This window comes from Phyllopteryx taeniolatus, chromosome 13, assembly GCF_024500385.1.
Source record: "Phyllopteryx taeniolatus isolate TA_2022b chromosome 13, UOR_Ptae_1.2, whole genome shotgun sequence".
NCBI classification, from domain to species: Eukaryota; Metazoa; Chordata; class Actinopteri; order Syngnathiformes; family Syngnathidae; genus Phyllopteryx; species Phyllopteryx taeniolatus.
This window is the reverse complement of record NC_084514.1, coordinates 19,553,426-19,577,782: the sequence shown is the minus strand read 5'-3', so window position 1 is coordinate 19,577,782 and position 24,357 is coordinate 19,553,426. Positions and strand designations below refer to the sequence as shown.

General features: G+C 41.5%; 1 protein-coding gene and 1 long non-coding RNA gene across 3 annotated transcripts in view; one reads left to right on the top strand and one right to left on the bottom strand.

Annotated features, from left to right (window-relative positions):
* Nucleotides 1–773: 773 nt before the first annotated feature.
* plekhh1 (pleckstrin homology domain containing, family H (with MyTH4 domain) member 1) overlaps nucleotides 774–24,357 on the top strand; it is a 91,690-nt gene continuing 68,106 nt past the window's right edge. The window contains exons 1-2 of one of the 2 annotated variants that reach the window (XM_061795355.1): nucleotides 774–986; nucleotides 2,461–2,507. In XM_061795355.1, the coding sequence (XP_061651339.1) occupies nucleotides 908–986; nucleotides 2,461–2,507 (126 nt within the window). In that variant the 5' untranslated portion in view covers nucleotides 774–907. The remainder of the gene's footprint in view (nucleotides 987–2,460; nucleotides 2,508–24,357) is intronic. The other variant, XM_061795356.1, reaches the window with a different exon arrangement.
* On the bottom strand, nucleotides 10,950–23,894 carry LOC133488011 (uncharacterized). The gene is made up of 3 exons (XR_009791529.1): nucleotides 23,765–23,894; nucleotides 15,136–15,313; nucleotides 10,950–11,448 (listed from the first exon to the last, which is right to left on the bottom strand). It is a non-coding gene; the product is annotated as an uncharacterized LOC133488011 (long non-coding RNA).

Sequence of the window (24,357 nt, the reverse complement as noted above, 5' to 3'; positions counted from 1 at the left end):
CTTTCTGTTTAACTTTTTCTCCCTCCCTGCTCCTCCTCATCTCCTCCTTTTCTTTTTCTTTCTTTCTTTCTTTCTTTCTTTCTTCTTAGTCTCCTCCCTTTCTACAGTTTCTTTCACTACGCCTCCCTCGTGCTTGAAACCCAACATGCACACGCAAAGCTGCACGCGGCCAGGAACGCGCATGCGTGCAACGGAAACAATTTCAGGCACACTGTGTGAGACAAACCACTAAGATAGTCGGACAAACTACGAGCCATTTGTTAATATTAGTTGAACAATAGTTCACTTTGAAATAGTTTAACAATAGTTGATTTTTGCATCTTTCTGCTACATTTGCATAAACCTATTCAGACAAACTGAGGGACTCGGCAAACTGTCTCAGTCGTTTGTCCAAGTGGACTTGCCGTACATCCGTCGCTGCAATTTGTTTACCTCTTTTTCCCTCTTCCACTTCCTGTTTTGTAGTAGTAGTAGTAGTTTTCGTAGAACTAATTTGTGGTCTTATATGTACTGTTATGTAATGTTATTGAAATAAAATGGGGAGAAAAAAAAGTTTGTGGTCTTATGTTGTGGTCAAGCTGGCCACAAGCCTTTACTGCGCATGCGTACATCAGCCACCATATTGGAACAGCTTTATGGTAGCCATGTGAGAGAGACCTTTTTAGAATGTGCGACTAACTTTTTGTGACATGTCAACCAGTATCTGAAACTGCATAATAAGTTACTGGATGTTGACATTTCCTATTTAGATTATTATTATTTCCAGAGGCAGAGAAACTGAGAATAATTTATTTACAGTGTCTCCATAGTTTGTCCACATGGCGTTGCCGTAAACCCCCGAGACGTTTTTTTCTTCTGCTTCGTGTTTTTTTTTCTTCTTCTTTTTAGACACGAACAACCAACTCATATGCCAAGCTTCAAATCACACATTTTTGCATATTTCAGCAGTCAAGTAAGCCAAGGATCACTTGTAAGAAACTTAAAAAGTGAGTAAAGTGTTAAATAAAACCACGCACTCGGCGCAAATAATGAATTTATGGTGGGCTTTAGCTGTTGTTGACTCTTGTGTGGGGAGCCGCAGCGCTTATCCTCCCGCTGCCATCACCCACTGCTCTGTAATTAATTTACTCTTAATTGCCGGACTCTTAACATCACCGCTGGGACTTTCCAGCCAAGCCAGTGGCGGTTAACTCCTTCCCAGTTCCCAACCCCTCCCTCTTCACATTTGATCACCGTCCCAGTTCCCACAGAACTTCCAAACTTCACCCACCCCATTTAAAATTATGGAAATTGATTGGATTTTTTAAAAGTTTTTTTCCACGTCAAACTGTGGCAATTTTAAGCACAATTTTGACATTAATTCCCATGCAAGTGTAAAAACAAGCTACCTTACAACTGAGAATAAATAAAACAAAGAGATAATCATGTACACTTCGATGATGTGTGGCAAAAGCGTAGTGATACAGACAAGTCAGCTTGTCGTCTTTTTAACGTTCTTTTTTCAGCATTCATTCGTAAAAACAATGTTGTTTTTTTTACTGAAATAAGTTGTCATGTGAAATAACAAAAAAGTTGTATATTTTCAAGAATAAACATTCCTGATGAGTGGCCGGGTTAGGTGCGCAGAAGGCCGTATGAAATATTTAGCAAAAAAAAAAAAAAAAACTGAAAACTGAATCGTATGAAAACTGGGGTTCCACTGTACATGTGTAAAACGTTTATTCCGGGAAAAAAGTTGTATTAATATGAGACACAAAGTTTTATATTTTTAAGAATAAAGTCATATCGCCAGAATAACATTTGAATTTTATGGGAACAAAATCCAACAGTAAAGTTATTTCTTCAACAAAAATATCATTATAATAATAAAACATCTTTTTTTTTTCAAGAAGGCAATATTACAATGATAAATTTGATATTAAGAAAAAAATTGTATAATTTGGCGAATACAATGTGGTTAAAAATTTTAACAACAGGTGTCTTTTTTCAGAGAAAGATAGAATACTAGAAGAGTGAATTACTTTTTGAACAAAAACATTACAAAATAACTATTAATCTTCTCCATAAAAAGATGAAATGTTAGACTAAATGACTTTCCCCCAAAAATATTACAACACTAATTTTTTATTTTATTCAAGAAAAAGTTGTGCTATTTCGAGAATAGTGTTGTTGTTTTTTTTATCCAGAAAAATGTTGGAATATTATATGAAAAAGGGCATTTAAAACATCCTAAAACAGAATTTCAAAAATACAAGTCGTATTATTTACAAGAAAAAAAAAACCTCATTACAAAATAAATTTAGTCCACTGTTTTTCTTACAATTAAAAATAAATAAATAAATAAAAAACCCATTAAAGGACAAGAATAAAGATGTATTTTTTTCAGAGATGTTTTTTTCCCTCCCAAGAAAAATCTCCTAATAATATTAAAATAACATAGTATTTTTTCCCTCCCTGCAGGCATTTTGCAGCCCTGGCGACACGTGACGTGGATGTCATTCCATCAGGTAGGAGAAAACCTGATACATGAGTGAGCTCACCTGATTCAACCACAGTCACACAAAAACACTTCTTAAAAAAACAAAAAAACTCCTGCACGGCGGGTGAAACTACAGAAATCGACGGCGGTCCGTCATCTTCCTCCCCACCCCTCCCGCGTTCCTCCCACCTCAGCGTATGACAGAGCAGCCAGCGGCCATGTGCAGAGTCAATGTCAGGCTTTGGTTACAACGCAGAAAAAGAGAGGTAGGACGGGGGAGAAGAAAAGAAGTCTGAGGGGGAGGGGATGTCATGGTGGTGGTAGATTTATGGGCGACGTTTATGACTACACAGGATTGCCCTGGGGAGGTGAGCAACAAGGGGCGGGCGGGGTGGCGGCGGTGGGCAAAACATTCCCTTTTCTTTGCCTGCCCGCCTGGGAGCCACGCAAGGGGGGAGGAGAGCTTTGTGGACTTTGTTTTTCTCCCGCAGCGACCCCCACGCCCCTCTAAAATTGTTCCTTGATTTTCAGAAGCTGACCAAATGCAAATGCAAGGTGCTGACTTTTTGTCTTGTTCTACTGTATTGAGAAACAACACTTTGTCCTTGTGGTTTTCCGGGGTGGGGGGGGGTGGAAAAACAGGAATTTTATTCTTGGAATATTTTGTTTTTCTCGTCCTAATATTAGAAACAGTATTACAATTACAATTTTAACACTGTATGATTCTAATGTAAGTTTTTTTTCATTTTTTGTAATGGGACTTGATTCTCATAATATGACAAGTTTCATTACCGTGGTTTTAAAAAGTCACTGTTACCAAGCCGCTAAAGCAGTGGCTTGAGCTGTCAGCACAGACAAATTTATTTACACTCATCGAGACATTAGAGACACTTTTTCTGTTATGTAATATTAAGACTGGTAATTCTGCTAATACTGCGACTTTTTAAAAGGTAAGCTAAGTTTGCGGGCTGTGTGCGTTCGTAAATGTGAACTTTAACATACGGAAAGGGTTTTACGAGGCGGGCCTGGAGTGCTTCCGCGGACGACGGACTCGCTGGAAATCACGTCCGCGCTCGAAAAGGCCGCCGGGCCGTCGACGAATCATCCAACACGGCAGCGTCGCTCACTTTCGACACCATTCGTGCCGCAGTGGAGACACGTCTGTCGCCTTCGCACGTCGCAACAAGTCACATTTTCCCTTCTGGGGTTGTCGTCGCACCTTTTGCACCCGATAGCCCATGAAAGAAAGAAAAACATTGTCATATTATGCTGATATAGTCTTGTTGTTACGAGAAAAAAGTGGGAATATGGCAAGAATAAAGTATATAATATTTATTTTATTTTTTTTATATTATGAAAATAAAGTCTTAATGGTAAGATAGATAAGACATATTTTTCCACAAATAAAGTCATCGCATTACAAGAATAAAGTTGGAGTATTATGAGAGTAAATAGATGTTTTAGTGAACAAATGAGGAAAAACAATCGGAATTTGTATGCGAATAACGAGTAATAAAAGCTGTTGTATAATGGTAATAAAGTGGTATTTTTTCCCCACTAGTCTTAGTAAAATAAAGTTGTAGTTTTACGAGTTTTATTTATTTTATATTTATTTTTTGAGGAAGAAAATCTTTTTTTTTTTTAAATGGGATTAGTCTTAGTATGACAAAAAAGGATTAAAAGAATAGTCATATGACCAGAATAAAGCCTTATCGCCCAAAAAATAAATGCTAAATAAAATGATATATTCGGATAATAATGTTGCATTTAAAAACAAATCCTAATGGTACAACAATAGTCTTGTTGTATAGTGTTGTTGTATACAGTTGTATTATTATGAGAAGTACTCCCCCCCCCCCAAGAGAACATTTGTCATAAAAGTTATAATAGGACAAGAACAAGTATTAGAAGAAGAAAAAGACACCTATAACAATAGGCAATAATGTCATAGCTGACATTAAGACACAGTTCCAATTGTTTATCTGGAAGGGCTGCATGTACAGTATGTAATGTTGAAAAGTTGCACACTAAAGATGGAAGTTCTTGACCTCACGCTCTTGTTGACTTTGCCGTGTCGTGCGGTGCCTTCACGGTCCCGCACGGCTGCCTCCCGAGGTTTCGGAGGAGGCACCTGTTTCCTGACGAAAAAGGGGAAAAAAACAAAAACTTGCCATCTCTCTCAAGTGATTGCGTCACACGTCCTCCTCTTTGCGAAGATGGCCCATTTCCAAAAGTCCATTGACGCACAACAACAAGCGGCGCCATTACAATTTAGGAATGTTGAGCAAAGTCCGACAGCTCTGTGGAAAATCGATTCGTGGGACGCCGCGAGGCAAAACTCGATGACTGCTGTCATTATTAATAATCGTAAAAAAAAAGCCTCTTAGATGTACGGAGGAGTATTAGGTGCCATGGTCTGTTTTGGTTTGGGGTGTGTTCAGTTTTGTTCCGTGCTGTTCGTGTCGTGCGCTCATTTAGTTATTGTGTCCACCTGTTGTCGTCGACCAATCAGCTCTCTCCGGCCACTCGCGTCTTGTCCAGGTGTTCCTCGTTGCCTCGTCAATCTGTTGGTATTTAGTTCTGTGGTTTCTTTCACTTCTTGTCGATTCATTGTCATTGCAGTATGTCGTTGTCGCCGTCTGTTCCACGTCTTACTCACCAGTCATGTTTTCAAAAATTTGCCATGGTTGATGTCATTCATAGAGAATGTTGATGAAAGATGTTTTCTCAGAATAGTTTTCTTTCAAAGCTCCCAACTTTTAATTATATGACGACTTTTTTTTCAAATAGTTTCCTCATTATATTCTTCTCTGAAAAGTCCAACCTTCTTGCATGATATTTAAACTTTATTTAGCTATTTGAAATTATTAAAAAAAATAAAATCGTTTTCATGTAATATTTGATTTTAATTCAACTGCGTAATATTTCAACAGCACTCAATTATTTAAAAATATGTATTAAAACAATGAAAATCTCGTAATATTCCACATTTAGTTCTTTAAAATTATTTTTAAAATGAAATTTTCCCGTATTTTTCTTGCAAAACGACGACTTATGAAAACTCGCAGTTACTACTTCAATGGTGTAATACTACTACTACTACTTCTACGTTTTGTAAACGATACTGTAATGTTATTTACAAAACTTGCTTCATAGCTTCTACTTGGTCTATGGTCGCGTCAAAAATAACCTAATAATTAATGCGTTTTTTTTTTTTTTTTCGCAGACTTTAAGATTTTCTGGAGCATGGTATCAATTTGATGCGCTAATCGGACTCACTCACGACATAGAGATTTGTGTTTTTCTACGGCGTGGTGCTTCATGAACTCATTGCGCTTCGAAGATCAATCCGGCAAATTCCAGTTCTTGCCGCTCATGCACTTTCTTGTATTTCAAGTCATATTGCACCGAGCACGCAGGAGGACGGTGTTGCTTTGAGGCCGCACCGGTGGTTGGTTTCAATCCGACCTCCTGTGATTTGCGAGGAGGCCTCGGCTGATAAATGGCGGGAGTTGGATGGCGGGTTTTTTATCTTTGTAAGCAGGAGATGAAAGAAACACGGTGGGGTCGGGGGGGGGGGGGGTAGATGGGGGGGGGGGGGCTGAAGCGGAAACACCTGGCTGTCCTTGCGACTAATGGCCAACAGAGGGCAGCTTTCTGCCTGGGAGGCTGGAAGTGTTCAAAGTGTCTTGTTTGTCTAAACCAGTTTGACAAAAGGCACCCCTTTAAAAAAATATATGTTTTATGCAAAACCTCATCTCTCAGTGTCACTAAAAGTATGACTACTGAAGTAATGATCTCTTACTCACAAATTATCTCACTCTATAAACTAATAAATTGAACACAAAGTTGACATCCTTGCAGGAAGCCAAGACTTTATTCTGTTGTATGAATGGCAACAGGTGAATTGAATTTTTGCCATCCATTTAATTGTTCTGCCTGTCACTGTACGTCACTGGCATCGATAGATGGACAAAGATTTTCGAAATTGATGAATAAAAAACTTTACACCCATCAAGTGAATTTGGATCATTTCACCCCTGATGATCTCTCACAGCATTCCCGGTGGGGAATCATTGGTCCGACAAAGTTAGCACACCCCTTCTACATGCAAAGAGAAACTCACCAGTTTGAGAATCCCTGGATTGACACCAAAGAACATTTCTGGAAGCGTGGGTTTAGATCAGGGGTTTGGACAAATTTGGTGCTCAAGGGCCACATTTGATTTTTGGAATGGACAGATGGGCCAGGTGTAGATGAGCTAAAAATAAATAACTAAATATATAATATGTGTGTGTGTGAATATGTAAATTAGAGTAAATTTTATACATTTTTGTATTGAAACGTTATAAAACCAATTATTTAATGAAATGTACATTTTTAAGATACGTGAAATTGTTCACCTTATTTTTTTCTTTGATTATTCACAATTAATAAATTAACCAATCATTTAATTAGATAAATGAATTAAAAATAATAAAAGTTTGAATTTATGTATTTATATGGGAAAAAAAACAGCAAAATTAATGCAACAAATATTACAGCACTCCTGATAATGTAAATGCTCAGTGGGCCAGATTGAATAAGGGAGCGTGCCATCTATGGCCCACGGGCCGTACTTTGCCCACCTCTAATTTAGATGATCATAAATAGCCGACAGTATTCAAGATTAGACATGCGGGTCAAAGTGGCTTTTCTTTGCCTCGTTGCGTAACGACAACGCACGAAATTAGCGGCCCTGCGTGACGCACTCACACTTATCAACCGCAAAACACAAACGCTCACGGCGCGGTTATCTCCAAAGTTTACCGCATCAAATCCCACTTTAGGGAAACCGCAGGCTCATTAAAAAGCGTCTTAAAGAAGAAATACAGCCCAGCGGAACATAAAATATACTTGGTGGTTAATGGCCGGGTTGATGAATACGATGCAGTGATATGGATGGAACATTGTCAAGCCGGATTGGTTCAGCGTTACTTCATCTCCTATTAAAAGTTATGTTTATATAACTTCCTCCTTTCTTTCCCAGCATGTGAGCAGCAGCAGCAGAACATGTCTTTCGAAATACTCCCCAGTACAGCTGAGTGTTTAACACCAGATAGGCTGATTTGACAGATTTGGCCACAGTGGTTAAGTAAATATGTTATCCATATACAGGACTCACAAGACACTTTACGTATTATTAGCTACACATGCTCAAAAGAGATCAAATCTGCAGCGCGTCCACATTGTTAAACAATGCACTGACGCCTCGAGGTACGAGTGACCCGATTTAGCGTTTCCTAAGATATGGTGCAGTTTTGTGTGATGGGAACCAGGGGCCAAATCTGTTGGGATGTTGATGTTGAAAATTTGGGAAAAACAGATCTAAATCCATGCTTTAGACCAGGTATTCCCAAAATGTGCTGCATCTTTAAGGGTGTGCATGTGAGGGAGACAAGGGATTTTCAAACTGTGGTCATTTTTTTTTTTTTTTTGTGGGGAAGGGGGGGGGGGGGCACCAACATTTCTTGGGAAGGACATTCATCGCTGTCAAAAAGATGTGGTGATAAAGTGGTCAGGGGTCTCCGGTCCATGTGTCCGACTCATGTGAAACTCAAATACCAGAGTGACCAAACTGGGCCGGTTGTGAGGCCTGAGAGAGCCGGAGACAGATGGACAGGGCCGGATTTCTTTCAGCGCCGGGAGAATGCACTCCACTGTTCCGACATCGCACAAAGCCCATTGATTATCTCCCAAGTGGAGCGAGGAGTCAGGGACTATCCCGTTTCAGTGTCCGCCGCATGGTCCAGACACCTGGACCAACGTTCAGGTCTGGCCGGTTCCCAGCGGAGGGACTGGACATAACAACATTTGGCTGTTCGAGCCTAAACATCGCGTCTCATCCTGTTGTTTCGGTAGCTCAACATCGCTGCCTAGGGGGGAGAGTCACAATATAAAATTTTTCCAACAATAGCACAATACCGAGACTGTGCTGTAAGGCAAGTAGCGGACAAGCCTCTGACATAGCAGGGGACATATTATGGAAAAGAGACTTTTGAATAGTTTGGATGCAAATTAGACTTTACACCGATTTGTTCGGGCTAATCGGCCGATATTTAGGATTTTATGCTGTTCGGCTGATCGGCTTTAATGTTATAATTCGCCGCAAAAGACATTGACTCCGCGTCGCCGCGTGCACAGTATATTCGAATCCAAAAGCTAGTTTATTTTTAGCCTTGCCGCGTGTCTTTTGACGTAGTACTGTAAATAACTGACGGCCAATAAAGTTATTTAAAAAAATAAAAAAAACATGTCGGCGGTGTGGAACAGACAACACATCTGAGACAGACAACACGTAATGCGCGGATCAAACTACAAGACAAATTTGCTCTTTCACGATTGCACTATATCAGACTACTGCAATAAAATCTTGTATTCCGATATCCCGTTTTTTATGATCATTGGGCTTTATCTTGTCAACTCAAATGCGACCGGATACATTCGTTACCGTGGTGACGACAACAAGAGGGGATCGCGCCGACTGTATTGGGACAAAATGGGGAAAAACGTGTGTTGGTGGTCACCGGTGCTCAGGAGAGGACGTTCGTTTAAGGCTTGCTTGAGGTATGTTCACGTACTTTGAATACGATACGGCTCACAAGCACGCAATAAAATGTTATGTAGCCGAGCTAGCTCGCAGTAGCACGAACGGTTGTACGTAAACGTGCCGCCGTTCTGTCGAATCGTGCGGTAAAGTTTCGGTGTGGGTGAAGTCATTTAATTAAAAATAAAGTAATTGAATTACAGTAAGTTAGCACCCATTATTTTCAGTTTGACCTGACTGATTAGAATGCACGACCTGACGAGAGGAGTGATTTCCAACCGTTATGGAGCCAAGGAACATATTTTACAATTGAAAAATCTCACCGCACACCAACAAACAAAAATGTCACAAAAAGTGGTACATTATTTACTGTATGTACTTCCTGCCATCTAATAGAAGACCATTCATTTGTTCTGTCTGTGACTATGCCTCACTGGCATAAATAGAGGAACAAAGATACATTATTTAATGTAAATATATATTTTTGGAGCAATTAAGTACACAAGTATATACAGTAAATGAACAGGTCATTTAAATAGACACATTCCTCCATCTTGTGATCGGACCGGTGATCGGTTATCGCTGATCGGACCCCAAAAATCCTGATCGTGTAAAGCCAAATACAAATACACTTTGGGTTACGACAGTGGTCTGTTCCTTTTGCGGTGACGTAACCCAAATTTGTAAATAAGTGGGAAAGTGCCGTAGTCTATCGCTAACCTATACTCATGCAGTAGTAAAGTCACAATTACGGTAAATATTTGCATGAAAACACTTGTAGGCCATAAATGCAAAACATTTTATTTTAAATATGTTCAACAATCCAAAACATTTATTCTGTTCCAGTCCAGTAGGAAGCAGTAATGTAGATTGTAAAGGGGCCCATTGTCTCACAAAGTGAGATTAGAATTTTATTTTTTTAATTTTTAATTTTTTACCACAGCTTCATCTGTTGTATTTGGTGGGGTACTTCCCAATTTTCCGCCAGTCCAAGTGGATCTGCACTAAAATGTAATGCCTTATTCTTTTGCCTGTTTCCTACCCCTCGACATATAATTTTTTTACTTCTTCTTTCATCTATCCACTGATTGTCTACAAATTCGGGCTACACCGCCACTGTAGGAACGAAACTGTCGTGAACAAGGAATCCTCTGTGGTTATGCAACAAACTACAGTGCCAATCTTCGTGAAACTTTGTAGAGGTTTCGCCTAGAGAACTGGCCAAAGAACAAACCATTCCATTTTGGGTACAAATCCACTTGCAATGGGCTAAGTGGGGCAGTGACCCACCATTCAAATACGCTTGCTTTGTGAGACATTCAGTGCTTTTGTAATGTACATTTCTTCCTCCTTTAGGATTGCAATAGAACAGTACTGCTCGGCACCTCATGGCATCTCATGGGTTTCCTTGGTCAGCTGTAGATCTCGTGTATCTGATTTGCATACCGGGAGAGATAACAATGCAATGTATTGCGTTATGAACATTTTATCCCACCTCCAAGCACGGAGTTTGTTTTGTTTTTTTGTTTTTCCACCGAGTGTAACGCCAGTCTTCCCCATGATCCCTCGAGGTGGACTGAGAGATTGTTCTTCAGGAAACACAGGTCAGGAAGTCTAAAGAGGAAGCTGGGCCTTCTCAATCTAAAAAAAGGCGCTCTCGGGAGACGTGGCCTAAAACCCTCGCTCGCTTGTTTTGATCAGTTTTTGTTTGCCGAAATTGGACTGAAAACATCATTGTTCTTCTTCTTGGTGGCATTGAATGAAGAGTCCAGAGGTGGGAGGGAGTCACATATGTGCAAGTCATAAGTAAGTTTCAAGTCTTAACCTTCAGGGTTTAAGCAAGCCCCAAGTTACCGTGGCAAAAAGCAAGCAAGTCAGGTTGAGTCCTATCCAAGTCAAGTCTTTATTTGGGTTAAGCAAATTATAACGAGTCATACAAGCTTGGTAGGTCACAACATATATTTGCATATTAGCCACTTTGCAATCGGTGTCTGCACTTATCAGTTAGCTCTGCTAGCACATTCACAGTCACATCACTTTTTAATGGTTCCAAAGCCAGTCACCATATTCCTTGACTGTCTCCTCAAGCTTCGTTAATGTTTGACCAGCTAAATTGTGCAGTTAACGTAGTTTAGCTTTCTTTGTGGGTTTTATAGCGTTGGATGAGGTTAGAAGTCAGTTGTTTCTGATATCTTTGAGTTGCAAACCTTGCATGTTGCCATTGTCTTTTTCTAGATTTTATTAAACACATAATCCTTGAATCCAAATTGAATAATCATTGGAGCTTGACCTTCCTGATATTTGCTTCACGAGCCGGCCTCTGCACTCCGCATCATAGCATACTGGTGGTGGTGGGTTGCGCAGCACACAGAAATCTCCTGTCCTTTAAGAAAACAAAACAAGCGAGACACTAGCTTGAAAATGCAAAGAGGCAAGACTTCAAGACATTTGGTTCAAGTCCAAGACAAGTCGAGTCTCAAGAATACCACGTCACTGTCAATTCATGTCTTTTAGTTTTATCCGAGCAAGTCCCAATTCAATTTGGCAACTGAAGCCTGAGCCGAGTCAAGTCATGTGACTCAAATCCACCAACTTTGATGAACCACTGACATAACCATCGTTTGGGTTGAGCTCTGGTATCGTTTACGGCGTCCCGATGCCCACCCAGTAAGGAATGAAGCGGAGGAGGGTATCGGCAGGTTTGGAGAGCTTCGTGGGAACGCTGTCGGCGAGAGCGCTCGGTGGTTGACCACTAACAATGCTGCGGGCAGCCGTATGGACAATTAATCGCCGCTGGATCGTTTACCCGCATTCTCTCCCTCACAACGTCCTCTGAGGCTAACATGACATGATGACCACAAGTCTCCAGCAGGGGTACTGCTAAAACACCAGGCTTTAATAGAGGCAGCTGTGACAAAAACAAATTCGAGACATTTCTGTCGGGACTTGTCGGTCGGTTGCGTTATGACATCTGGATTTTTTTCTGGCTGAAATTGAGGCACAGATGGAACCATTCTGATCGTTCACACTTGTGTATGTCGTGCCCCGCACTGGCTCAAACAAACACTTTCTCTGTGAAGTATTCACATGCATTGTATTCTTCTTTCATGTTTGTTTTCTTAAGTGATGTATCGTGGTACCCAGACTTGCGAGCACCCCAGCTTACTGGTTTTCTGTTGTCGAAGTGTCCTTGGGCAAGACACTGAACCCTAAATTGCCTCCAGCTCAGCATTGGAAATGAGAAACTGTTCTCAATTGCCTTACCTGGTTAAATAAAGGAAATGAAATTAATGTCAGAGGTTTTACAGCCTGCGGCGGCCACCTCCGGATTTTAGACAGGAAAAACCCTGAACATCTTATTTCTATCCACCTGCCACGAAAAGTCCACAGTTTGGGAATATCAGGTCTAAAGGTTTCCTTGTCTGCTCCTAGATGCCTGGATGGCCACGTGATCCCGGGAAAGCGCTTCCGTCTTCTCCTCAGTGGAGAACAATCAGGAAATGAGCAAAAACTTCAACTGGTGAACAGAGATCAAGGCTACGGCTGAGTAATTTCCTCCCAAAAACGTGTTTACACTGTAATTTCCGGGACTGACTACATCACTGGCTTAACTTTCTGCATTGTGCTTATTTACCAAACATCCACAGAGTGTATCATAGAAGTTACAAAAAAAAAAAAAAAAAAGAGCGATATAAGGGTAATTTATTATTATGAAATAATACCACTGTGATATCATTTGGGCCTGAGCACTAGGCGGTGGGAAGGCGCTTTTATGTAAATCTCATCCTTCGGTCATTACGGACCTTCAAATTCAGACTGTGAAGGAATGAGACGCGGCTTTTCTCAGCCCGTGCTCTTAATTCCATTCTTCTGAGCCCTTAAAATGAGAGGTCCGACATGCGCGACTAATTCATCAGTGTGAAACAATGACTCTGTCAACTGCGCGGCCATTTCCAAATAACAAGGCTGCTAAACAAAACAACGTTTAATTGAGAACAAGTGCTATGACCGGATATGCCCGTTAAGTGTGGTAAATGAGGATGAGACTGATATCGCAAAACAAAGAGGCGTGAAGACACAGAAACTGTGTACTGTTGTTGTGTGGTTATTACATGCGTAAGCGTCCAAAACATACACCAGTGTTCATTTCCAGTCAGCACTATTCATGCCAAATACAGTGTTTTGTGTGCGACACCAAAATATGGAAACACTTCTTAACGCTTGTTAAACACTCTCTGGTTTGGCTTCTCGCTCCTTACGCCTCTTTTACCTCTGATAGGTTCTACAAAGGCCAATAAAAAAAATAAAAAATCATTGGGTTTCCCAGAAGTGACAGTTTTTATTGTAGCCCGTCAGCCGACCGCTGCTCGTAAGCAACGGCACGCTTATCGAAGAGTCTACCAGCTCAGAGACCTCAACCCAGTTGGACGTAGCGCTTCCCAATGTTTGCTATGTGCCGCTCCCCTAAAAAACAAAGTTCACATACCCCCTACAAAAGTATTAGTGGTGCAAAATGAATGGACAGATCCCCCTGCGCAATCAAATGCCAGGAAAAACAGGAAAAGACAAAGCCTAATCTTCCAAAGGAGCTAGGTTTAACCGGAGATGATTTACTAGAATAAGAACGTTATTAAAGTGATATCATGGAAGCCTGTGAAAAGGGTAAACGGATGTTAAAAAAAAAAAAAAAAAGAAAAAGATAGTTCTTAGGATATGACATTTGTTTGAGGGCTTGGAACTGTAAAATCACTTGGCAAATTCTTGAAATGATCAATCAACTTTGACTTTATTCTGTGCCCACATGAGAGAGAGGCCATAGGCCAAAAAAGCTTCCAAATTGAACATTGTCTGTCTGTCTCAGATATTTGCTGCCGATTGGGGATCATTTGGTTTTCCGCCAGCCTTGGGATTCAGCCCAAAATGGCTGCTTTAAACCAAAATGGCAGACTCCCTGCTCATTTTCATGCATGCATCTTGAGACTTTGTTGTGCGTCCTATTATGATAGACGTGTCCAAACAATTTTGTGTCGATCTGCGAAACTGATGTCAGGGAATTCCCAACCCCCCCCCCCACACTCCCCAAAGTTTCATGGAGTCAGTTTTGGAGGGGCTTGTGTTCGGAACCCGTAAAAATACAAACATTTTCAACCAGAATACTCGGGTTTGTTTGCCGTCTGTTTAGGCTCAAAACTGTTAATAAAGGCAGTTATCAGCACTTTTAGAGAGGCTGCATCCATTATTCTCAGAATATGTCGGGGCCAGAGTTTATTGTACAAGCAATGCTTTACCTAGTTTGTATTAAATGTCGTCCACCCCGATTTAGCGTACATGCCCACTGGGAATTCACCTGCTTCGAACACATAGTGTGCTAGACGAGCACAGAAGAATCATGCCGACTGTTGTGATGTGACCTGGTAACACAGCGGCGTGAGACAAAGCTATAGCGTAGGTGCGGAGCTTCCACTGTGGGCGGGCGCTCACGCCGCATTACTCACTGCGTGGCAGCTCATTTAAATACAGACTACGACTGCATCTCCATGTGCACATGCCCACGGGTGATGACAGTACAGTACGCGGCACTCCCGTGACGATGTTTCGGTCCCGTTATGACACGTTGCGCTGGGTGTCCTTAAAAAGTACCTCTTTGTCTTTTTTGAGGCTGGTCCTATTGTAAGAAAGCCAAAGAAAAAGCACCTGAAATGCAATGCTCAAGTGAATTGTTTGGTTGAAAAGTTTTGTACAACTTTAGAGGGCTCAACAAGTTCACCAAACAACCGACTGCACACCACAGCACGCAAAAAAAAACAAAAACAATGGGCCCCGCAATCGACAAGTTCAATGAAAAACAATCGAATGCTCCATTCCCCCAGCCCCTATCGACAAGTTCGACAGTAAATGATTGCAACCCCGTTGACAACTCAACCTCACAGATAGCACATTTTTCAAAAAAACTAAACAAAAATTGATGGCTCACTGAAAAGGAATTTGCACGAAACAATACAAAACCACGTCACCCAACCACCTCGGCAGAGGTAATAACCAGAGAAAAACATGAGCGTCCGTGATTTACCAACGGTGAAATCCTACGCTTGCTCGGTTGTAGAGACACAGATGGAGCGCAGCCGTGACTCATCTGCGCTGAGGTAACATCGAGGTCCGCTCATCAACATGACGGATGATGAAAGGCTTCCATCTTGTTTATGCAACCTGACACCGGGCATCTGCTGGCCTCCGGACCTCTCCACTCCCTGTGAGACGGCAGGATTAGCGTGGCCGTTTTAGATATGGCAGATAGGATAAAGCATATCGGAAAATTACCGGCAGCCCTTGGTGCGGTATTTTTGGAAACAAGCTACGCACTTATTAAATTCAATCTTTTAATTTACAGTGTTAGCATGTATATAGCAATGGACGCCAAGGTCAATCAACCCTAACTTGATTCTATAACACACACGTGACGTATATTCCACTGCTGGTCGCTGATTGGTCGAGGATATTGGAAGATTTGAGGATACACATTAACAGTTGACATGTTCGATGAGCAACCGATGGCGCACTTTGTCAGAAAGTTTGCCAAGCAACTGATCGAATGCGCTCCGCTGCCCTAACCCAACTCTCCATCGCATCCCTGGCGACAAGTTCACAGAACAACCGATTATACCCGCCGTCGACAAAGAAATTCAATGAAAAAAAAATTGCTCTCCTCCTCAAGTTTAATACCAAAACACTCGCACAACCTACAAACACTTTCACCAAACTACAAGTCAGACCCACATGGACGAGTTTGGAAAGATCCAATCGCCCCCCTCCAAGGACAAGTTCAAGGAGAAATTTACCTTCCCCCCGTCAAGAAGTTCACTGAACAACCGATCGCACCCCTGGTGGACAAGATCAGTGAACAGTCGATGTGATTGATGTTGCGCGGTTTTGCCGTGGTATTTCCCACCCCAAACCAAACTGAGTGATGAAAAAAGGCGTTAAAATCATCCGTGTCAAATACATATATATATTTCATGTGGCCCACTTAAGTAAATCATGTGCGTCTACTTCGTGTACTTCGAGACCAACATTTCAAATTGTCTTCAGTTTTAATTACGCTTGCTACTTCTCAATAGCAAGCATTTAAAAAAAAAAGTTGAAGTGACACGGCAAGCAGATGCGTTTGGGGTTTGGAACATTTTCGACTGTACGAAAGCCAAGCGGATGTACGAAAACTAAGACAACATTTTGGTGGAAAAAAAATGTCAAAAACCGCATCATATGAAAACCAGGGCATACGAAAACCGTGCTTCCACTGCATATGTACTGTTTATCATGAGGCGATTATACATTTATATGGTTCCACGTACATAACTGCCCTCTGAGAGAAAACCATAACAATGTGGCCCGCAACAAAAATGTTTGACACCCCTGCGTTAACTGTAAGACGAGAGTACATTTATTTTCACTGGATTTTATTACTAGCTTTATAGTTCTCCCGCGCCCTGCTTATTCATCCCCAGCGATCACTAGCGCTAATGAAGAGCGCAAGGTTCCATCCAGCTTAAGCTTTATTGCGGCAAAATTGGTTTCTTTTATGTTTTCTGGGCACACTCGCCCAGTTTTCCAGAGAAGAAGACGACGGGGACACGAGGGTGCAATAGAGGTTTGGCATAGCGTCGCAGGTGAACCCAACTCGATGTTCTTCTAACTCAGTACGGCAAAAAGGGCCAAAACATTCGTTGGTCGGTGGACACAAGTACAAACATCTGTGCTTGTTTTCGAGGACGGGACAGCTGAGGAAAGACAGAGTGGGGTGAGAGTGGGGGGGGGGGGGGGGTATTGGGTGGGGGGGTGACGGGCCCACGCAGCACCAGTCAGTAGAAAGTGCGGAGTCATGCTACAGGAATGTTGTGGAGTTGGAGAGGGGCGGGGGTGTGGAGAAGGCTGGGGGATTGTTGGCGTGACTGCCCCATTTTTCACAGCCATAATCAGAGCCAGCTGTCAGCGAGAGGGCCTGGAATATGAAGGCCTTCAGAGCTGGGGCAGGGGGAGTATGGATGAAGGATTGGGAGGCGTGGGGGGTGGGCGAAGTGGGAATGCTGGGCTTTTCAAAGCCGGCTAGAAGGCTCAGTGTTCTGGCGGCGGATGAGACAAAGATGGGCTTTTTCAGATGCTAATTTCATTTGATCGCATGTGCTTCGCAGACATTTTTGCAAAAACGCCTCGGTAAGAAAAGGGGAAGGCATGAAAGCGTTCATGTATGCGTGATAATCGGAAAGAAGATGCGAGCCAGGTTATAGGGAGGATGTTAGCGGAGGGTGGAGCTTCCTTTCTTTCCGATGCTCCTGAGACTGATCTAAAGATTGTACTGGGGGTATTGGAATTCTACTTTGTCAAGCTAAGTGCATGTTCGTTTTCAGGGAAATGCCATTTTGGAGCCTGAAAACATTTGAAAGCAAATCTTAAATTGGTCGTTTTTGAAAACAACACCTTTATCGTTACCATCTCAAAAGTCGGAAACATCTGTGAAAATACACTCAGATGGTTCCCATGTTTTTTGGGACGTTTGTCTGCACGGCAATAGCATTTTGGAGCCTGAGAACATTTGAAATCGATACTGTTATTGAACACTTAAAAGCCTCAATCCCAAAATACATGGGGTCGCTACGTTGTAATACAAAACGGGCCCATTTACGTGTTTCGTTTCGGCCATTAATCTGCAGAACAGGCATTTTGGAGCCTGAAAACAAACATTTGGAAACGAAGTTAGATTTTCATGAAAAGTCCGTTTTTGAGCCATTTTGAGGAAACGTCTGTTAAGATACACTGGGATGGTTATTTGTATGTAACACTGAAGGGACCGTTTGTGTTTTGTTTTGGCTCTTTGTTTTCACAGCAAGGGCATTTTGGAGCCTGAAAATATTTGAAAACTGTTCTGTTATTGTCTCCGTACGTAAGCTTAAAAACAAAGTCTGTGAAAATATGCAGAATTTGTCGTTTCTAACACTAAAAGGGGTCATTTTCATATTTTGTGTTGACCATTCATTTGCACAACAATGACATTTTGGAGCCTGAAAATGCAAATATTTGAAAACGATGCTGATAGAATTGACACATTCGCCTATTCATGGATTTTTTTGAGGAACATATCCTCTTACTTATTTGCAGTATTTGTGCTGAGGCCAAAGCCATGTCTAATATGAAAATATTGCTTTGGTGCCATCTTGGGCCGAGGAACTCTGTTGAAGTGTGCCTAGGAGCTTCATTTAGTTGGGCCATAGCATTGTCTCATTGGAAAAACGTACTTTTCCGCCATCGTCTGGCTCTTTATAGGCAAAAACAAACCCTTTTTGGTTTGGCGTCAATTATTCACAGGTACAGTATGTGGGGATTACTGTATAGACAAAAAAGCATTCACACAATTTAGAGTATTCAGTGAACCTAAATTGGATGTTTTTGCAATGTGGATGGAAGCTGGTGCACCCAGAGAAAACCCAAGAAAGCACAGGGAGAACATGCGAACTTCACACAGGAAAAGCAGAGCTGAGATTCAAACTCTGAACCTCAGAACTGTGAGGCAGACGTGGTAATCACTATTGCGCCATGCTGTCTTGAGTCCATTATGAATGATTAGTAAATTGTTCCGTCGTGAGTTTTGCAACAAACGGTAAACGTGTTGTCCTCAACTGTCACGCCGAAACCGGTTTTGACAATCCAGTAGCGCCGACGTCAGACTTGTTCGGTAGCGCTGTTGTCGCAGTGTTTCCGCACATCTGCGAGCATGTTAATGTTGCCGCTAGCAGCCATGCGGCGCTGTCACACTCCTCCGAGCTCCGAATGTAAGCGCGTGACGTGTTTATGTTTAGTCTGCCCACGGCATGCACGTAGGCACGGGCCTAGTTGTGGAGTCCTTCAAGGTAACGTTAGGACGCAGGACCTCACCTTTCATACCGAACGCTGTCTTAAAAACGTTGTTACTTGGCAGGGGGGTTTATATATAGCCGGGTCGTGTGCTTTATGACCTATTTTCTAAGCCACTCCATGTCACCCGTGCTAGGATCATGGAAAAAGACTCCGGTGGGAGTGGGCCGTGCTTGTTGATTTTTCTATGATTCATGGTGCGCTAAGGACTTGACCTCGTCCAAGTTGGAGTTCTGGTTTTCATGTCGACCCCCTCCCGCCCCACTCTCTCGTAACCTCCCTACGGCCAAGAGGCTTCCACAAAATTTGTGTCACCGTCTAATGAACTTTGCAGCCTCGACACACAAATTTCTGCGAATAAATCACTTTGACGGCGAAGTAGGGTTGTCGTTGGACTGTAGCTTCTGGCCGCTTTGGGAGAAATGGATCATAGTGTTCACACTTTTACTGTATTTTAATGCAGACCGGGAAGTATGAACAAGTGTTTTAGCGTGACCCTTGAATGGGGAGTAAAAAAAAAGTCAATATTTAACAGTCAATCAGATGTCTGGTACAAGTCTAGCGTCACTCAAGTCGCGAAGGAAGTGAGGAGGCAGAGTCTATTCTCCAAGTAGTGGCATAGGATTTGTGATTAAAGTTATGTAGGGGTGAGCATACTGATACTGATACTTATCTAAAGTGCAACATCGATAGTTTTTCTTCTCAGGAAGATGCAACATCAATATTGTCTTTTTATTTATTTTTTTTTTTTTTTAGGAAATGAACGACAGAGAGCTGAGACAGTAACAGTTTGAACAGTAACTTGTAACAGCTTAAATCTTTTCTTTTGAGCAAAGTGCAACATCAATCAATTTTTTTTCATTAGTAGGAAACGAACCGCACAGACAGTTTGAATAGTAATATATTACAGTTTAAATCTTGTTTTAGAAAAGTGCAACATCAATAGTTTGTAACATTTTTGTTTGGAAGTGTGCCAGGAGATTTTTCCAACGTAAAATACAACACACTGTTATCCAATGTTAGGTCGACATAGAACAGTGTTTTTTTTTTTTTTTTTTGTGGTACACTACAATGCAAGAAGTTTTTCTCATCTTTGTTCATTGTCGGGTTTCTCGTAGCCTGATCAGGATTTATTGTTCCCAACCGTATGTTGGCGAGCAGAAGTGAACTGTACCTCTGTGTGGATATGAACGTGTTTCTGTTTCAAGTCCCTCGGCCTGATTAGGCCTGTCGAACAAATAAGAGATTTATTAGCCAATATGTTAGAGTCTCATTGCAACATAGCTTTTTCCAAGCATAAATGAGTGTGACTGTTGGCCTCCTCCCAACCCCCCCCCACCCCGGAGGAACTTTTTACCGGGCTGGCCTGTCGCCTCTTTGAGCTCCAGCCGAGTCCAAAGTACAGCGGGTTCAAACGGTGGACTTTTGTCGTCTGTAAGCCAGCTTTGACCATTATATGAACTTTCAGGGGCACGCTGACCTCTTGCCAATGTGGCGAAAGCCAGTCTCTCTCAACGCAAGAGGGTGGATGGTTTGTAGAAAGAACATTCCTGCTATCGCCAAGAGACTTGGATACTTTTAGGGCACTTTTTCCCCGTTGGCCATCTTTCCCGCTTGTTTACCAGGATGTTTGGTCGCCTGGCATGAATTTATGAGCTCAGCTCTGCAGTCAAGTTAGTTTAGGACTCAGCTTACAATCAATATTGCTCAACACTCAAGGGGCCAAGGTCCGATTGTGAAGACTACTTTTTATTTAGTCTTCATTGAGTCACTTATAAATCTGACCCGGATGTTTGTCGCGGTATATTTGTTGGAATTATCGATTCATATATATATATATATATATCCTTAAAGCTGTTGATCCTGGTTGAAGGTTTAAAAAAGGTTTCTAATTTCCTTTATTGATAGTTTCAACTCTAAATACTGTATACCCCAAATAATGATCCCAAAACATTCAATATCATTTCAAATTAAGATTAAAAAAAATCAATGTCTTATGGATGATTTGATTTTGAAAAACTGCACCTTTGAAACCATATTCATGTACCAAAGACGCTCCGTCACTTCTGCTAACAACCCAGGCTTAACTTAGCTCCTCTGCAGTTGTGATGTATCAATATACTCCCTTGACACCAATTACTATTTTCCCATTTGCTTGGGCTTCATACGATATTTCCTTTAGCAATTGAAAATAAATAAATACAAATATTAGGTGACTTATTATTTTATTTTATTTTATTTTTTTAAATCAAACACTCATTTCAATTTTAGAATCACATCAAAAACACAAAAAGAAAAACTGGCCACGTGGCCGAATTTGATTTTAATATTTAATTGGTCAGGCTTGAATGACCCAGAAGTTTGGTAACGAGCGTAAGTGGAGATGCGTTAGCTTTTCAGCCTCCACAATCAGTCCGGACCATGACCGCGTTCCATCAGATGATCCATCAGCTTTATTATATCAAGTACAAGCACGTTTGAAGCATAATTCTAAGTGTCTTCATGCATTACGTGTGGCACGGAAGCTTGCGAATGGTGATTTGTGAATGGGCGGGGCTTCACTCGGCCAGAATCTGGCAACGCCACTGCTTGAAATCAGCTTTGATGGCAGCAAGTAGACATCATGCGCTCCCTCGGAATGCTTCACATCAGGCTTTGTGGGTACATTTTTGTGCCGAGCTCACCAGCAAGCAGGATGTGAGCTCATTTCCTGTCTTATCTTCTCGATGTGGAAAGAGGAAGCTCTATTTTACTTTCCCCGCCACCCGCTTATGTGGGGGTACTCTCTCTTTTCCGAGTTGTTTTACTTCAAACAGAACCCTTTGCATGCGTTTTGCGTCTCAATGGCGGTGGACCACCGAGCCGCAGCAGGCTCTTTTTAAAAAATGTTTGTATTTTTTTTTCGCGTGTACTGTATGGGCTGCAGACTGTATGGAACGTGCAGAGGAGGCGAGGAACGCGCCGCACTTTGATGGTCTAACCCACGACAGAATAAGTTCCTCTCCTCGAAACCCACCCCCCCTATTCTTTTATTTACTTTTTAATTTCCATCGTCTTGCATGGTACTTTTGAGTCTGCTTTTCGAAACATCTCGCTACACACAGACGGCAATTCTCGTTTTTAAGCCTTAAAGAACTGAAAGCTTGTTAAATAAACAAAAAAATAATAATTGTGCAATCAAGTACAAATAAAAAAAGTAATACACATCAGCTTAGACCTTTTTATGAATGAGCAACATCACTAGTTGGTCTCTTTAGCAAAGATACGAAGCAGGCATCTGACAAACTAGAGTTGAATGAACACGCAACATACTGTAAATAGTTTGTCTTCTTTTTACGGAACTATCCAGAAAAGTACAACAGTAAAAGTGTGGACAGTAATCTATAACATCCTAAATGTTTTCTTTTGAGGAAAGCGCAACATCAACACTTTGTTTTCTTTTGAGGAAATGAACAATGCATACAAGTAGGACGGCAGCAGTTTGAACAGTAATATATAACAGCTTAAATATTTTCTTTTTAGGAACATGCAACATCAACCATTTGCCTTCTTTTTAGGGAATTATGGATGTAAACAAGTGCAGCAGTAACGGTTACAACAGTTATGCAGTACATGACGGCATAAGTCTTTTATTTTCAGGAAAGTGTCCCACCAATAGTTTTTTTGCTACTTCCCAAGCAAGATTACAACTGTATTGTCATAGCATAAGAATTGTTTGCCCCCAGTATGTTTTTTCCCACATCTCCGACATTCTCGAGTATTTGAGCAAAAACAAGGCCGCGTTCGGAGTGGCTAATTGGGTTTGACTGCAGCACACCCTGGAGCAAAGATACAAGTCATCTTTTCCTTTCATGCCGCAACTGTACTCCAGGTGCATGTGGCACCACTCAAAAACGCCAGGCAGCGGAAAAATACCCGACCGCGAAAAGGAGTTTGTCGTGTTGCCACGCTGCCTTGCCCTTTTATTACGCTCGAAACTGACGCCGTGAAAAGGTGACGTTTCCCCAATAAAATGTTGATCATCATGATGTGTGGCATTACTCCAAGTAGACTCAAAAGTCTTAAGACTTAAGTAGAAGTACAGGGAAATTTTTTTTAAAATACACATTCAACTGCTGTGCTTAAGTGAATGTATAACAGCACAACTCTGAAATGTAAAAGTATCTATTCTATACAATACCCATTTTTGGTCATTCGGAACAATGAAAAAAAACAACCTTTTCATGCAAAATAGTTTCCGCCTTTTAATAAAAAAAAAAAAATCCCTTATCATATGTTGTTTTTCTTTAAACTGAGCTCGATCTAGCATTAGCTCAACTCTTGTGCTATCAAAACTGTGTTTCAGTAGCTCATTTGTATGTATTTTTTCAGATTAGACGGAATTTGTGAATGCCAGAAGCTGGTGCTTTTTAGGCTAGCACAAGACACAACGCATTGTTGTCGGCGACAATATCAAGTCTTTCAAATAAGGCCATGGCTGGGGAATCTTGTATCTTGCTTCTTCGAATCCGTTGCATCATCGTGCTTAATGCTCCTTGGTTCACATTCCTCAATGTCGCAACTGTCCCTGTTTTTTCTGCCTTATAAGACCCTAAGATCCCAATCACCCAATTCATCAAGATCCCATCCGCGATTGACTCGACCTCTCTCTAGTTCTGTGGCGTCGTCATCCGCAGAGGACGAAAAAAGCAACAAGCTTATTTTGGCAAAGTCAGAAGTAGAAAGTACATGTATCTGTTTTCAAATAGAGACAGTACAAGTAAAAAAAGTCGGACGAAGAATAAATGCTATGGTACCTTGTGTTACGATTGCTCCACCATACGAGTTTGTCAAGTTCCCAGCTGGCGTCACTTTAAAAAAAAATAAAAAATAAAAAAAATAAATAAATAAGTTGCCTTGTGTTGCAAGCCAAAATTTGACATACAAGAAAGCTTCAGATAGAAAAAAAAAAGTACTAATTAAGGTAATGTAATGCCCCCCGCATTCGGGCAAGGAGAGCCACAGTCGTTGATACACTTTAACGGCAACAAAATGACAACACTCGCAAGGAGCTGCCGACTCCCTCAATTGGCCACGCCCCTTAAAAGCACACATCCAATACACAAATACTGCACTACCTACACTAATTACTCTTTTTTTAATCAGTTTGTTTCTTGTTTTAGTTTATATATGTACTATTTTATGTAATTTTTGTTTCTTTAGTATGATTTTATACGTCCATCCATTTTCTGTACCACTTTTCCTCACTATAGGTTCGCAGGTGAGCTTGGGCCTATCCCAGCTAGCTTGGGCGAGAAGCATTACGGGGAGAATATGCAAAGTCCACACTGGGAAGCCAGAGCCCGGATTCAAACCCCCGGCCACAGAACTGTGAAGCAGATGTGCTCAA